The 17353-nt window shown below is 40.1% G+C and overlaps 1 protein-coding gene across 1 annotated transcript; it reads left to right on the plus strand.

The window, feature by feature from the left end:
• The first annotated feature begins 790 nt into the window (after positions 1-790).
• On the plus strand, positions 791-14765 carry nup133 (nucleoporin 133). Its single transcript, XM_051703947.1, has 26 exons — positions 791-1021; positions 2072-2187; positions 4210-4313; positions 4399-4503; positions 4675-4806; positions 4887-5057; positions 5149-5304; positions 5549-5619; positions 6375-6522; positions 6682-6832; positions 6925-7082; positions 7297-7388; positions 7502-7659; positions 7816-7910; positions 8008-8232; positions 8325-8447; positions 8589-8688; positions 8805-9056; positions 9989-10122; positions 11794-11952; positions 12135-12270; positions 12916-13034; positions 13597-13677; positions 13787-13860; positions 14232-14320; positions 14520-14765. The coding sequence occupies exons 1-26, from the start codon at positions 894-896 to the stop codon at positions 14648-14650; spliced, it is 3408 nt and encodes a 1135-aa protein (XP_051559907.1). The 5' UTR covers positions 791-893; the 3' UTR covers positions 14651-14765.
• The last annotated feature ends 2588 nt before the right edge of the window (positions 14766-17353 follow it).

Here is a 17353-nt window from a genome sequence, read left to right on the forward strand (position 1 = left end):
GATGTCTGTTTCTAAAAGGTGATTGGCTCTTTTACATATAAGGCGGGACTTCCTTTTCTTCATCCGCCATATTTGGTGTTCCACTTTCCACCATTAGTTTTAACACAAGTGTTCCTTCTCGGGCTAAACAGTCTCTCTATAAAGTCAGTGGCTGGCGACTGATGCATGAGAGCTTAATTATCACTTGTTCAGTGTTCAATAATAAAAAAGACAAAAATTCAACATAATATTATTGAGATAAACAGATATTGTGCAGACCAATTTTATCATCATATTTATTATATTAATTTTATTTATCAGAATCAGAATCAGAATGAGCTTTATTGCCAAGTATGCTTACACATACATGACAGGAGCTTCCACTTTTAAAAAATAATTAATATTGAATAAAAAATAGATAAATATTGAAAAGAAAAGAAAGTATATATAGAATACACAATAGACAATATATATATATATATATATATATATATATATATATATATATATATATATATATATATATATATATATTCTATTATTAGTTGTATATTTTATGTATAATATTTTTATTTATAGTAATACATATTTTTATTAAAGTCTAAAAAACACCCTTTCCCTATGTACTCTTCAGAAAACCATCTACCAATGAAATTTCACGTGCTGTTTTCAAACGCCTGTCCTGTGGGGCTGGTCCAAGATCAGGTTTGAACCCCAACAGGCGCGTCATTTGTATTAATAGGAGTCAGAAAGCTGATCCAGGATCAGCAGCACGAGTGATTGGTTAAAACGCATGCGCATTTGAATGACGCAAATAGTGTGCGCTTGACTGCAGTGAGCGCGCGGTAAAAGGGGTTTCAGATGTTTATCCTGTTTTTCGCTTCTGAATGAGTTAAAAATTGTGTTTGTGCAATATGTTCACTCCCCGCGGTACACCGAGCTCAGGCCGCAGACAGGCGCCCCGGACCGGCGGTCGGAAGAGTCTGAGCGCGGCTCAGCCCGGGCTGCTGTTCTCCCCACGCCGCTCCGCTGTCACAGCCAGGTAAACCAGTGTCAACTTACACAAATAGGGCTTAAAGGAATAATCCGGGTTCAATAAAAGTTAGGCTCAATCGACAGCATTTGTGGCATAATGTTGATTACCACAAAAACTTATTTCGTCTCGTCCCGCCTTTTCTTAAAAAAAAAAAAAAAAACCTGGGTTATAGTGAATCACTTACAATGGAAGTGAATGGGGGCCAGTTCTTGGAGGATTTAAAGGCAGAAATGCGACGCTTACAATTTTTTATAAAAGCACTTACATTAATTCTACTGCTAAAACCTCTGTATTATTTGAGCTGTAACTTTATTTAAATAATCATTTTTACAGTCGATTTAGGATTTACAGCGTTAAGTCGTAAATAGAACAAGTTAGTACACCGTATTATCACACTCTAAAATCACATTAACACACACATTGTTTAGGTCTTGTGGCTTTACCTTTGAAACAGTGTGTAATTTAATGTTCATTGGCCCCATTCACTTCCATTGTAAGTGCCTCAATGTAACCCAGGAGGGACGTGGTGAAATAATTTATGTGGTAATCAGCATTATGCCACACATGCTTTCGATTGATCTAAACTTGTATTGAACCCAAAATATTCCTTTAACTTTGAAATAACACCTGATTAATAAAGTACCTTGAAGACAGACCACACATAATGCAAAAATAAAATAAAGGTACTAAGGAATGCCATGTTTTTGGACACGTAGTATAATGCTATATACTGAGGTACATGACATTTATTTATCACTAATTTATCATTTATTTATCATGGATTTATCATCTGATTTCAGCACTTTTTAAATCCCAGCTGATTTTCCTTTTACATATTTTAATTGGGATTTTAGTTGTAAAACCTTATAAAAATATAATACCAAAAATGCATATTAAATATTCAACTAAAACTGAATATAATCATTTTCCATAATTATGCAAAAAAAAGAAAAGTTTAATTTTGCTTCTGAAACTGATTTCTGAGTCTGACACTGTTTTTATATATATATATATATATATATATAATTGTTTTCTTTTTTTTAATATATGTTTCAGATCTACTCCAACTCGAGTTCAAACTCATGCTGCCGTGGACTCATATAATTTCGATTTTCAGACTTTTGGATCATCTCTGCCTGTCAAAGTCATGGAGGCGCTGACAATGGCTGACGGTACATATTAGTGTTTATTACTTTTAGTGGTCGTCCGTTACGAGTTTTCAGTGGCTGATACCAATATCTAGAGTGCAGGATGCCCAATATACAGTTAAAGACAGAAGTTTACATACACTTAGGTTGAAGTCATTAAAACTCATTTTTTTAATCACTCCACAGATTTAATATTAGCAAACTATAGTTTTGGCAAGTCGTTTAGGACATCTACTTTGTTTATGACACGAGTAAGTTTTCCAAACAATTGTTTACAGACAGATTTATTCACTTTTAATTGACTATATCACAATTCCAGTGGGTAAGCAGTTTACATACACTAAGTTAACTGTGCCTTTAAGCAGCTTGGAAAATTCCAGAAAATGATGTCAAGCCATTAGACAGTTAGCCAATTAGTTTCTGATAGGAGGTGTACTGAATTGGAGGTGTGCCTTTGGATGTATTTTAAGGCCTACCTTCAAACTCAGTGCCTCTTTGTTTGACATCATGGAAAAATCAAAAGATATCAGCCAAGACCTCAGAAAAACAAATTGTGGACCTCCACAAGTCTGGTTCATCCTTGGGAGTAATTTCCAAACACGTGAAGGTACCATGTTCATCTGTACAAACAATAGTACACAAGTATAAACACCATGGGACCACGCAGCCATCATACCACTCAGGAAGGAGATGCATTCTGTCTCCTAGAGATGAACGTAGTTTGGTGCAAAAAGATCAATCCCAGAACAACAGCAAAGGACCTTGTGAAGATGCTGGAGGAAACAGGTAGACAAGTATCTATATCCACAGTAAAACGAGTCCTATATCGACATAACCTGAAAGGCTGCTCAGGAAGAAAGAAGCCACTGCTCCAAAACTGCCATAAAAAAGCCAGAGTACAGTTTGCAAGTGCACATGGGGACAGAGATCTTACTTTTTGGAGAAATGTCCTCTGGTCTAATGAAACAAAAATTGAACTGTTTGGCCATAATGACCATCGTAATGTTTGGAAGAAAGAGGGTGAGGCTTGCAAGCTGAAGATCACCATCCCAACCGTGAAGCATTGGGGTGGCAGCATCATGTTGTGGGGGTGCTTTGCTGCAGGAGGGGCTGGTGCACTTCACAAAATAGATGACATCACGAGGAAGGAAAATTATGTGGATATATTGAAGCAACATCTCAAGAAATCAGCCAGGAAGTTAAAGCTCGGTCGCAAATGAGTCTTCCAAATGGACAATGACCACAAGCATACCTCCAAAGTTGTGGCAGAATGGCTTAAAGTCAAGGTATTGGAGTGGCCATCACAAAGCCCTGACCTCAATCCGATAGAAAATTTGTGGGCAGAACTGAAAAGGCATGTGTGAGCAAAGAGGCCTACAAACCTGACTCAGTTACACCAGTTCTGTCTGGAGGAATGGGCCAAAATTCTAGCAACTTATTGTGAGAAGCTTGTGGAAGGATACCCAAAACATTTGACCCAAGTTAAACAATCTAAAGGCAATGCTACTAAATACTAACAAAGTGTACTAACTCACTGGGAATGTGATGATAGAAATAAAAGCTGAAATAAATAATTCTCTCTACTATTATTCTGACATTTCACATTCTTAAATAAAGTAGTGATCCTAACTGACCTAAGACAGGGAAAGTTTTCTACAATTAAATGTCAGGAATTGTGTTTAAATGTATTTGGCTAAGGTGTATGTAAACTTCTGACTTCAACTGTAAATGCATAATACAATTTATCAACAGCAAATCAGATGTACACAGAATTTCTCAAGTAAAAGAAACACTTATGCAATATTTACTCAAATAAATCAGCCTGGCCGATATATCGGTCTATCGCTAATTACTTTTCACAGGTGCATTCCGAGTGTGTTATTCGTACAGCATACGGTATTTGGGCATCAGAGGTTCGGAATGCACCTACAATGTCCAAAAATGCTGTCTAGGTAGGCAGCTTGCTTAGTTTTGAGACACAGCCAGCAAGTGAATGGAGTTGGGTGTATTTGTGTGAAGTGTACTGACATTGTGTTGTCTGTGCAGTGGAGGATCAGATCTCTGTGAAGATTGAGGCGTCAGGTTGGGCGTGGATGGTGTGTGGAGAGAGGCTGATCATATGGAAAGTGTTTCAGACCTCAGTGGCAAAGGTAGGAAGGAGATGGTGTAATGGGTTTTCTTGTTTAATTTACTGGTGGTACTGTTTAAAAGAGCATGTTCTCCTCATTGCTGCAGCTGTCGGTGTGTAAGGACCTCCAACTGCCCCCCAGTGAGTTTGCGTACAGTGCTGACCTCATCTCCATAAGTTCCTCCAGTCCATTGGAGGATGCACCCATACAGGTGAGATCTTCTTTCTGAATGTGCTGAGTTTGACTTATTGAGTTAGACTCAAGGTATTGTCAACATAGTAATTGGAATGTGTTCTGCACTCATTTTGTTGACTTCTGTCATTGAGGAGAAAATATATTTGTGTTTTTTTTTTTTTTTTTTTGTTTTTTTGTTTTTTTGCAGTCCATCAGTGCGTTGGCAGTGTCTCCAGATGGATCAGCCCGGTTCTGGCCCAGACTGGCTCACGAGGGGACTTACACGGAAATGTCTGCAGACCTCGGCGGACACTTGTGCAACTTCGTTTCAGCTGTTAAGGTGGGTACTTAAACTCAGATGCTGGTCTTTGTGCATTCGCTCAGCAGAAGCTTGAGACTCATTTTCTCTGTATATTTTAGGGTTGTAGTTTCATTGTGTCATCGTACCGCGGGCAGCTGCTCCGGGTCATTCCCGATTCTTCCGGTAAACTGTACCAGAGGCCCGTGCAGCAGGGTCAGGGAATGCTTTCCGGCATTGGACGCAGAGTTTCCAGCTTGTTCGGTATCCGCGGCCCACCGGCCGACCTCTCGGTTAGCACCATGCGTTTGATTTTGCCTTAAATGAGGATTATGCTCTTGATGTCTTTGGGCAGTGACAGGATTTCTCTCTTCTCTCGCACAGGTGTTCAGTGTGTTGTGGGTGAAGGAGACTGGCTGTCTGTACTCTCTCAGTTCATGTGGTATCAGTAAATGGGTGGTGGAGGAGAACTCTGAGCAGCAGGTTTTGAGCTGGAGCACCAATCAGATGATCACAGACAGCATTGCTGATGCGATCTGGGTCAGAACCATCTTCTATGTTTACACTAACATCTTACTAAGTTCAGACCAGAGACGGGGCTTGATTTTATATAAAGTCTGCATGAACTTGATCTTTCTGCATGGAAATGGAGCAGATTTCCAAAAAAAATAAAGTCTATAAGTAGATACATGTCTAGTGTCCGATATACAGTACATAACCTGAAATGCCATGCAGACACTCCATTGGAAATGTGCTTGTCTTATACTCTGCTCATCTAATATAGGACTCAGAAAGTAACTACTCGGAGATCAAGAAAGGAGTGAATGTCTCTTATCTGGATATGCAGCATAGCAAGTGAGTCTTTTGAATATGACATTTTCATATTTCAAGTGTTCAAACAATAGTTCACTGAAAAATGAAATTTCTCATCATTTACTCACCCTCATACCATCACAGATGTGTATGAATTTCTTTCTTCTGCAGAACACAAATTATGATTTTTAGAAGACTATTTCAGCTCTGTTGGTCCATACAATGCAATTGAATGGGTGCCGGAACTTTGAAGCTCCAAAAGTCACATGAAAGTAATCCATAAGACTCCAGTGGTTAAATCCATGTCTTCAGAAGTGATATAATAGGTGAGGGAGAATCAGATCAATAATTAAGTCCTCCTCTAATTATAAATCTCCACCCTTGACCAGCCTCAGCTAGTAGGTGTTAATATGCATGAAGAGAGTGAAATGCCAAAAACAAAAGAAGAATGTGAAAGTAAAGTGTAGATTCACAGTAAAAAAAAAAGGACTTAAATATTGATCTGTTTCTCACTCACACCTATCATATCACTTCTGAAGACATGGATTTAACCACTGGAGTCATATGGATTACTTTTATGCTGCCTTTATGTGCTTTTTGGAGTTTCAAAGTTCTGGTCACCATTCACTTGCATTGTATGGACCTTCAGAGCTGAAATATTCTTCTAAAAATCTTCATTTGTGTTCTGCAGAAGAAAGTAAGTCATTCAATCTGGGATGGCATAAGGATGACTAAATGATGATTTTTAATGATGACAGTAATGATGTAAAATCAAATGTTCTATCATGTTTCTTCAGTGCAGGGTTGGTGGTGTTGGCAGCGGCATGGCATCCGGCTGACTCTCCATGTCTGGCATATTTCTGCCTGGTCACTCTTCCAGAAACCACAGTGCCCTCCCCAGACCAGCTCACTGTGGAGGTCACCAAGTACAACCCACCCTTCCAGGTATACTAGAGGCCAGAGCTATGGAAGACTCTTGTGTGGTTTTTGCTCAATGTAATTCACGTTACATATAAATGGTGAATAACAGGTAAAATTGGCTCATAGTACAGGCATTTCTAATACTTGAACCATCAATAATATCTTCATTCTTTTGTCCGTTAGAGTGAGGAGGAACTACAGAAGACACGAATGGTGTTGCCACAGGCATCTAGTCCTGCTGCGTTCCTCTATAATGAGGAGATGTTGTATGCCTGCAGCACTGGTACTGGACGTGGAGGTCTTCCTGAGGAGAAGATCTCCTTCAGCTCTCCAGGTACTGCATTCATAATGGACTGCGCTGTGATGCAAGCAAGTCAAAACAAGGTATTCTAGTTAACATATTTTTCTCTTTTGTCTGTTCTCTAGGCGACCGTATCCGTGGTGGTGGTGTGTGTGCTGGTGTACTGGTGTTCTTCTCTCAGAACAATGGACTGGTTGCCGTGGAAGCGAGAGAGGCCACTTCCCTCCTGCCCGAGGCCATGGAGGACTCGATCTGTACTTCAGTGGCTGGACCTGGACCTGAGGTCTGGACCAGGTTCTGACTTGCCTGCTGAAAAAACAGCCTAAACTTGTTGGCTGGTCTTAGCCGGTCAGCTAAAGCTGGTTTTAAATGGGCTTTGGGTACTTTTCAGCTGGTCAGCTAAGGCTGGTTTAAGCAGATTTTTTCAGCAGGGTTATCAATACTTAACTAGAGATCACGGGACGTCATCACCTAATATGTTCTTGTTTGCGCTTCAGGGCACTCCATTAGAAACGCCCCCTAAGATGGATATGGTGGCCCAAGAGGACAAAACTAAACTGTTAAAACAAGCATTCCTGCAGTTCTGCCGGTCAGTGTTTTTTTTTTTTTTTTTTTATACAATAAAAGGGGAAGTTTTTGTCGATGGAATTGTGTTTCTTATCACAGCTCTTGGAGATCATTTCCTGTGATTTTTCTCTGCAGTCATGATCTGATTGGTGCTCAAAGCATGGTGGACGAGCTCTTCCCCAGTGATGGAGAAGGAGGTGCGGACCTGGATGCGGTTGTGACCCAGATTGACCTGGACCTTGTGGATGACTACCCCGCTTGTGACCCCCGCTGGGCTGAGTCAGTACCTGATGGTGAGAGATGGAAAGAAATGCTTTCATTTAAGTTATAAGTTCATTATGTTGGCTTGACATAGATAGACAGTTTGTATGTCATGGATTAGGTTAGAGTTACATTTGGTGATTTGTGAGTTTCAATTTTTCTAATCAGTAGTGTGTTTTGTCCTGTAGAGGGTGCTGGATTTACACTGACGTCTCTGCTCCTGCTGCATCAGTTGGAGGATAAGATGAAAGCTCACCGCTGCCTCATGGACTTCCTGCTTCAGGTTCCTCAATGTCTCAAACACACACTCTATGAGATACGCTCTCATACTTCAAGAAGATTTCCTTCATCAACGCTCTTTCTTTCTGTCCGCTGTACAGACAGGTCTTCTGGACCGCCTCACTTCCACGACAGCACGCTCGTCTCCGATGGCCACACGGCTGTTACTATGTGAACATGCTGAGAAGCTTTCAGCCGCCATCGTGCTGAAGAACCATCACGCCAAACATCCAGAGCTGATGAACGCGGCCATCCTATCCGCCCTGAAGAAGCGCAACACAGAAATACTCGCCAACCTCACCCCCGCTGACGTGTTCTTCAGAGAGGTGCGGATAGTGGTGTTTATGTATGGCTAAATAGTTAGAAACATGGTGCCTGAGGAGTTTGATTGATTTATCCCATGTTCGTCTCTCTCCAGGTGTCTCAGATCTCCTCTATCTTTGAGTGTCTTTTGGATGAGGAGGAGAAAGCTTTAAAAGAAAACCCTGACGACTCCGTCAGGTGGGCTGAAGTTGTACTCAACGTCAATGACATCATCAAGGTGTGCATCCCACATTCATCCATGCATGTCTTAAATCGTACTGTTTTACTTGCTTTATGCATTTAAGATGCTACAGTTCCACTGGTTTGCTTGTTCCCAATAATTGCTGATTACATCTATAATATGTGTTTTATTTGCTAGGATACGCTTCAAACCGCAGTACAGTACAGAGAGACGAAAGCTTCTCTCTATAGAGCACCAGAGAGCTCCAGTCCTGAACTTGAGTACATTCCCTGGACAGGTACAAACACACTTTTGAGAACTTTTTGAGAAATACTGTTTCAAACCAATAGAGCATCATAAACGCAATCAGTTTTTCGTAATCAGTATTGCCATTATATCTCTCCATCTCCTCAGCATCAGGTGGAGTGGGCGGAGTCAGGACCATCATCGCGCGCCAGCACGAGCTGATTCTCCGCGCAGTGTATCCTCACGCGGACACTGAACTGCGCAATGTGCTGAGTGAGCAGCTGGTGGCACTGTTGGACTCTCTGTTGAGCAGCTACGTGGCTCAGTTGATGTCCATTCGGCGCTCCGGACAGCAGGAACGATATGACGCTCTGGAGAATGAGTACACACACAAGCGCTCAGAGCTACTCGCACCTCTACGTGGGTTTACGCCGTTCACCATACAAGGCTTATCCACGGGGAGGAATCACTATTTTTATTTGTGCTTATTTTTTAGTTTGAGCTGAAGAAAAGTAATTTTCACAACAAAAAAAATGTTCAGTTATGTGGAAAAAAATGTCACCCTGGTTTAAAAATCAAAATAGCTCCGTTTATTGTTATAAATTGAATTAATGCATTTCTGTTGGAGCTGTGGCGCAGAAGTTAGCACACCTGCTTCAGACACATTTTATTTATCTCTCGTTATCAATAAATGGCCACCACCACCACCAAAAAATATATATATTTTAAGAACACGTGTCAGCATCAAATAAAAATGTATCTTGGGGGCCTGGGTAGTTTAGCAAGTAAAGAGGCTGACTACCACACCTGGCGTCACAAGTTCGAATTCAGAGTGTGCTGAGCGACTCCAGTCAGGCTTCCTAAGCAACCAATTGGCCCGGTTGCTGGGGTGGGTAGATTCACATGGGGTAACCTCCTCGTGGTCGCTATAATGTGGTTCTCGGTCTCGGTGGGGCGCGTGGTGTGTTGTGCATGGATGCCGCAGAGAATAGCGTGAAGCCTCCACATGCGCTACGTCTCCGTGGTAACGTGCTCAACAAGCCACATGATAAGATGCACAGATTGACGGTCTCAGGTGCGGAGGCAACTGAGATTCGTCCTCTGCCACCCGGATTGAGGCGAGTCACTACGCCACCACAAGGACCTAGAGTGTATTGGGAATTGGGCAGAAAAAGGGGAGAAAATCTCTCCCCCCAAAAAAGTTGATCTTATTTACTTAATTTACATACTTAATATTTACTTAATTCCGAGTCTTACTGTGCCTGATTCATTACAGAAGTAAAGTGGGTTGTGAATGCCCAAAGCGAAGACAAGGATATTAATGCATCTCTTGTTTTCTTTCATTCTTGTAGTGGAGTTGGGTCAGCATCAGTGGGTCGCGGCACTCGCGGAGAAATACTGCGACTTTGACATATTAGTTCAGTTGTGTGAGCGGACAGATAACCAGAGTCGACTCCAGCAGTATATGGTCAAATTCGCCGATCAGGTAACAAACGCACCCGGTGAAACTTTCACGAGCGTTTCCAGGAATTCAACACATGACGCAAATCATCTTCATCTCAGTAGCTTTTGACCAATACATTTTAAAAACGTTTAGGAATGTCCATCTGTAAATATAAGGGCCATTCTCACACAGATAAATTAATGGTATTTGCAATGCATTTGTTGAAAAATATGTAGAAATTGCATTAAGGCCGGTTTATATTTCTGCGTCGAACCTATGCCGTAAGCTCCGTGTAGTGGCCAATGAGTTGGATTGCATTTGTAGTTCTGCGTTGGCATGTCTGCGTCGTTTTGTGAGTACAGTACACCGTCAGAATGCTATTGTATTAAGAGTAAAGTCCTTAATTTCTGAAATAACTTTTCATAAATAAAGGCAAAGCTATTTGTAGTTTCAAAAGTATTTATTAAATTATTATAGCATTATTAGGTACATATTATTTATTATACATGTTGCCTGCCATGCAGAGAGACAATAAATCAGGCATTGACTGTATGCTTGCTTTTGAGTAGCTTAAATAATAATAAATAAATACTGTTGCCTACTTAGACATTCATTGCTAAAAAAATTAATTAAATTAACAAACTGCTTTCTTGACCAACACACAATGGGTCACATTTTAAAGCTTAGAGTCTTTGCAAGGCAAAATTACCAACTCTTAACAGGTACTTTTTTAATCTGCTGACAAATTAGAAGTGTTTTATTTCCATAATTTATGAAATATGATTATTTGCTGTACACCATACTGCCAAACATAGTCAAACCATCATACAGATCAGAAATGTCTCGAGCAGAATACAACAAATATTGTTTCACTCACAAACCAAATATTTATCCAGTAAAAGACCCAAGAAAAAAAGCAGTTTTTATTAGAGGTAGACCAATATATCGGTTTTACCGATTAATCTGTGCCGAAAGTTGCTTTTTGGAACTATCGCTATCGTCAAAAATCTATGACGACACTTGCCGATAGTTTTTTCTTAATTTTATCATTTCAAAATAAGAGTCCTCGGTGTGTTTCGGGCTTGTATATGCTTAAAAGTCCCACGTTATGCACCAAATCTGAATTTTTTCCAGTTGTTTTGGGGATTTTGGTTGAACAATAAACTGCATCTGGGATTTTAATCATTTAGGACTCCTTGTTTGCACCCATCATAGCAAGGAAAGAATAAGATTATTTTTATTTTATTTTTTTATATTTTTTTTTTACATTCTTTAAATAAAATTTTAAAACTATCGGCCGATTAATTGGTTATCGGCCTTTCCTACCACCTTAGCTATCGGTATCGGCAAAATCCACTATCGGTCGACCTTTTCGCTTATAAACAGCAGATGCTCACAAAAAACAAAACGAGTCCAGATATAATGTGACACGATCACTGATCAGTAGATACGATGCATAGATCTTAAAATAATCTTGGAGACAATGCGACGCTGCCTCAGACATCTTTTGTTATCCTGGGGGGCGTTCTCTTGTAATAAAGCGGCCACATTTGTTATGGTCTGTGTCGACGCACGTGTTATTAGATTTTTGAAGACATGCACGTCAGCTACGCTTAGCCTATGCCGTAGGTTCGACACAGAAGTATAAATCGTCTTGAATGGTACCCTTGCCTAAAATGTTTACCCATAACCATACCTCTGTGTTGGTTGTAGAACTTTTCTGACTTCCTGTTCCGGTGGTACATGGAGAAAGGCAAGAGAGGGAAGCTGTTGTCTCAGCCAATAGCAACACACCAGCAGCTGGCCAGCTTCCTGCAGGCTCACGATCACCTCAGCTGGCTGCATGACATCCATATGCAGGACTACCAGAGAGTAAGAGCAGCTCGTTTCTTATGATACATGCACAAACATAAGGTTAGAGGAATTGATAGAAGCATCAGGTAAATAATAGTTACACAATCTCAACTAACCAGAACACATTTGAGGTTTAAAATACAGCAGAATGGAGTGGGTTTTGGTTTAACCTTTTAAATTCTCTCTGGTCTTTGCTACAGGCTCATGTCACTCTGTACAGTCAGGCCAACATGGAGACGAGATACTTCACGAAGAAGAAGACCTTGCTGGCCCTCAGTAAACTCACGGCTCGCGCGTCAGACATGCCTGAACCTGTGAAAACCAGACAGCTCAACGGTCAGTTCTGGGGCATTTACTGCACTGATTGGTTTATATTTATGCAAATAAGGTGGTTTGATTAACAGCGTGTGCCACTCGATGGGGTGTTCTTCCTCTAGTTGCCTAGCGGTTAGAATGTGCTCTCAACACGTTGGGCCATGGTGTTGATCCAGTTGATGCTGGTTCTAATCTGGCCTGCAATGTGTCTTAATCGTAATCCTCCTCTCCTGTCCTATCTCTAAACATGTAAAAAAAAAAAAATAATAAATCAACGTGAGTCTCTCTCTTTGTCTAACATTTAAATTGCTCAGTTTTGCACACAAGCTGGTTTTCACTGCAGTGCACTGCGATAGTTTTTCTCTGAAACCCACCTCCACCCGTCAAGATGTGCTACATGGGGATTGTTTGTAATGTCTGTTCGTGCAACAGCATATCCTACATGGTTTTGGTCTAATTGTGCAGCAGCAGCATGTCCACATGCTTAACTCAGTATGTCTGTGTATTTTCTAACAGTCGCAAGTCTCAGTACTTGCTCTGCATGAGCAACAGCCTAGCAGATCTAGTCCGCCAAGATCAATATCCTATCAATATGTCACCCACATTAACATGCTAAATCTGTCAGAGAGGGGTCACGACTGAACTGTTGTTTGTGTGTTTATCTAGATATAGTAGAGCAGGAGAGATTTCTGCTTCATCAGGAGACACTTCCTAAACAACTGTTGGATGAGAAACAGCTGAACCCAGATACTATGCCTCTACTGACCCCACACAACCTCATTAATGTGAGAAAACGCACACACAAGTACACATTCCAGTGGTTCTTTCTTTCTAACTTCAAGTATGTGTTATTACAGGAAATAACCAGTCTGTAAGTACAGTTAACATGGTAACAGCTTTCAGTTCACTTTGAGTTATGATGACTTGCCATTCAGCAAGTGAGTCAGATGTTAATTTAACTATTTGGATTGATTCGTTACAATGTTTTCATTTGATAACTTTTGACCAAATCATAAATAATGGCTCATCAGACTAAACTAGTCACACTGTTTTTATGTGTAGCCAGTGATGATAATGCTTTAATTCATGGCCTTAGTAGCTCAATTAATTCAATTCAGCATGCAACCTCACAATTCAGGTAAAGTATAATTTCTTTTGCCATGGCGCTGGTGATTTTTGGCAAGCTTCACTGCTAAATAATGTTGCAGGAAACACACACACACACACACGGGAATACTCCGGTCACCCACACACTTATGGCTTTTTCAGCCTCCCCTGCAATTTTACACCCACACGCTTCTCTGTGTATTCTCATCTCTCTTATTTTTCTCTTTTCCGTGTCTCCAGCTCTACATCTGTGATGAGAACCGCGGAGCCAACGAGTATGACTTTAAGAAAGCTCTTGACCTGCTGGAGTACATTGAGGAGGTATCTGCACTTGAAGAATCATGTTATTGTATAAAACATTGAAAACAAGTTACTTCACCTGTACAAGTGTGGGTTTTTCTTTACATCCATTCATTCTGTGCGTTCATAGGAGGATGCAGTTGATATTGAGGCCCTGAAACGAGAGATCATCAGTAAAGCCTTAAAGAAAGACTGGAAGGAGAGGTGAGCACCAATAAAGACTGTTGCTTTGCTAAAGTACGAAGTCAAATCTTTATGCCGTTAGAGTGAGTTATTGTGTATGGCTACTTCCATAAGATTCAATTGAAGGGATTGTTCACCCTCATGTTTTTCCAAACCTGTATGACTTCTGTGAAACTCAAAATTCACTTACATTGTATGAAAAAAGATGCCATGAAAGTGGTTTTTGGATGAGCTATCCTTTTAATTGAACACTTTTACATGTGTGTGACTATTGTTAACACTTAAAGGCTAATCATTTTAGACTGTAAATGCTCTTCAGTTTTGAGAGATGTGGGTTTTTGCTTTTACTTGGTCACAATTGTATTTGGTTGACTGGTTGGTCTGTACTGCAGCTGGTCGTCTTCTGATGACAACGATGACCCACTGGAAGCGGCCAGAGACAGCACTTTTGTCAAGATCCTGCAGAAACTCATCCAAGGAGGTATGGTAACCCTTTCCATTCTGTTTTGTAACACACTCAGCGTTACTATAAATAAAGGTTGAAGACTTGAGACATGAACTTTTGCTTGTTAATTATGCAGCATGAAACATAGGATCTGTTTTCCAGAGCACAGAGACATGGGATGATTTACAAACAACCCGTGAGACATGACATGACTGATGTCTTTGTGTTTACATAGGTGTTTCTCTGCAGTCATACCTGCCTGACGTGAAGGATCTACTGCAGCAAGAGGAGCTGGAGAGTCTTAAATCAAAGCCTTACTTTGAGTTCGTCCTGCGTGCAAATTATGAGCACTACCTGAAAGCGTAGATATGACATCACTTCCTGTCTCTACCACATGTTCCCTTGTTAATGTTTCATAAAAAATGTAAACGCATGATCCAGCACATGAATTTTCAAAATAAAAGTTGTTGTATTTCTTTAATCAGTTGATTTTATTTTTTCTTCATGGTGCATAGTTCTATAAACATTTGTTTTAATTATTATTATTTCAGAGGGATAGTTCACCCAAAAAAATAATCGTCATTATTTACTCAACCTCATGTCGTTTCAAACCTATATTTTACCTCTCTGTCATAGAACACAAAAGAAATGTTAGGGGGAATGTCAAGATTGCTCTTTTACATACAATGACAACATACCAGAGGTGACCAGGGGCTCCAAAAAACCCACCGTAAACGCAGTCCATACACAGGGTTCGTACAAGGTGCTTGAATTTGGTCATTTTTACCAAGAGGTGCTTAAGACGTTCTTGAATTATAGAAAATCGTAAAATACGTTGCTTAAATCATTTAAATAATTCAAATGTATTTTAGTTTTGGAAAAACAGGACAACAGACCGCTAGACCACTGCTGAAACAGCGCATAGACGGCACTGTCACGTGGCACCTGTTACTTTTGGCAGTGCTGTTCAGAATGGGCCAATCACAATCAATTGTTACTGGTGGATTTAAAAAATATTTATTTTATAGATACTGCTGTGGCAGATTTAACAAGTATGAATCCTTGCAACTATCAGTTTTAATTCAAAATTACTCTCCAGAGTGAAAAAATTGGATGAGATGTAAAACGTTCTGAGATCTGAATGCAGATCAATGGAGGATTCAGTTTTGTGATGCGTCTTTGTGTCTCACAAAATAGATTATTTCTGACAACATTTGGGTCAATATCAAAATATGTTGTCAAACATGTCCCTTGACTTTTTTTTAGTCATGAAAAAGCTTTCAAATAGCAAAAAATTATTTTAGAAAATATATTTGAAGTTGTCAATTGCCTGAAAGAAATCCTTGTCCCCTTGTATGACATGTAAAGTTATTTATGTATTTGTTTTGTACTTATTTTTAATACAAGCATTAGTGCAAGGCCGAACAAGTGTGCAAAAAAGCAAAACAAAATTAATAATTTAAAAAATAATGTTTGTCCCTTGATTTCATGGCATTGGTGTTATCAATGTTAAAACCTTTTATGTTTTAAAAATATTTTAAATACAAAAAGTTAGTGGGGCCTGGGTATCTCAGCGAGTATTGACGCTGACTATCACCCCTGGAGTCGCGAGTTCGTATCCAGGGCGTGCTGAGTGACTCCAGCCAGGTCTCCTAAGCAACCAAATTGGCCCGGTTGCTAGGGAGGGTAGAGTCACGTGGGGTAACCTCCTCGTGGTCGCGATTAGTGGTTCTTGCTCTCAATGGGGCGCGTGGTAAGTCATGCATAGATCGCGGAGAGTAGCATGAGCCTCCACATGCTGTGAGTCTCCACGGTGTCATGCACAACGAGCCACGTGATAAGATGCGCGGATTGACTGTCTCAGAAGAGGCAACTGAGACTTGTCCTCCACAACCCGGATTGAGGTGAGTAACCGTGCCACCACGAGGACCTACTAAGTAGTGGGAATTGGGCATTCCAAAATTGGGGAGAAAAGGGGAGAAAATACAAAAAGTTATGGAAAAAATTTTCAGAGACTGCTTAAATATGCATATAGTGATTTTTCCCAGCATGTTAACTAGTTATTAATTCACATTTTAATAAATATTTTTACACAAATATTTGATGTTGTATCCCTTGTCCTACCCGTAATGCAGCGCTTCTCGTCTAACTTCAATATTAAGCACAGTAAATCTAATATCACCCCCTTGTGGTCTCCCAAAGCTATTACGCCAGAAAAAATTCAACGGAAGGCCAACTGACAGTGAGTTAGCACACAAATTAGGCTTTTAAATGAAATGTCGGCTAATGATAATGTATCGATGCCTCAAAGACATATTAAAAAATAATGTGCCGGTCAGTAATCAATGTATCAATATTTTATGGCATTCCTACTGTTTTGGCATCACTGACGTCAAACTTAGCACGTATTATACTGGTCAGGAACATCATGAGGGTGAGTAAAATGCTGACAATTTTCATTTTAGGTGAGCTATTCCTTTAAGTATGGGCTTTTGCCTTCATTTAAACTTGTATCCGTGTGAGCACTATCTATGCACGATGGCTCCAGATGTGTCAATCAATTAGTGATCAGGTTTTATGTTTTTAAGTGTGGGCTTCATGTGAGAACAAAACAGAATTCGAGGTTACAAAAAAAAAAAGAAAATGAGGTACAGAGTCCAAGATCCATTGAGAGGAAAATGTTTTACTGAAGATTAGCCATATACAATAACAAAAGTGTACAAACGTGCACAACAAAAAAAGTGAATGTGCTAAAAGAAAATGGTATGAATACAGCAAACGATTCAGTCCATTGTGGACTATACTCAGTGCTTAACATCTTCAATCTAAACAGCATAAATATACACACATTGGAGCACGACATTGATTTAAAACACTGATTGGAGACACCAGATAATAATCAGGAATAAGCAAGGTATGTCAAACATTTAACCAATAAGTAAATGATGCACAGGCACTGCCCACATAGGTGGAGTCATCCATAGTATGCACTACAGCAACAACAGGTGGGCAGGAATGACTTCTAAAGAAAACCGGAAAGATTTAAAGTCTCATTAAGACCAAGAGGTT

The sequence above is a fragment of the Myxocyprinus asiaticus genome, chromosome 8, assembly GCF_019703515.2.
Source record: "Myxocyprinus asiaticus isolate MX2 ecotype Aquarium Trade chromosome 8, UBuf_Myxa_2, whole genome shotgun sequence".
Lineage (NCBI taxonomy): Eukaryota > Metazoa > Chordata > Actinopteri > Cypriniformes > Catostomidae > Myxocyprinus > Myxocyprinus asiaticus.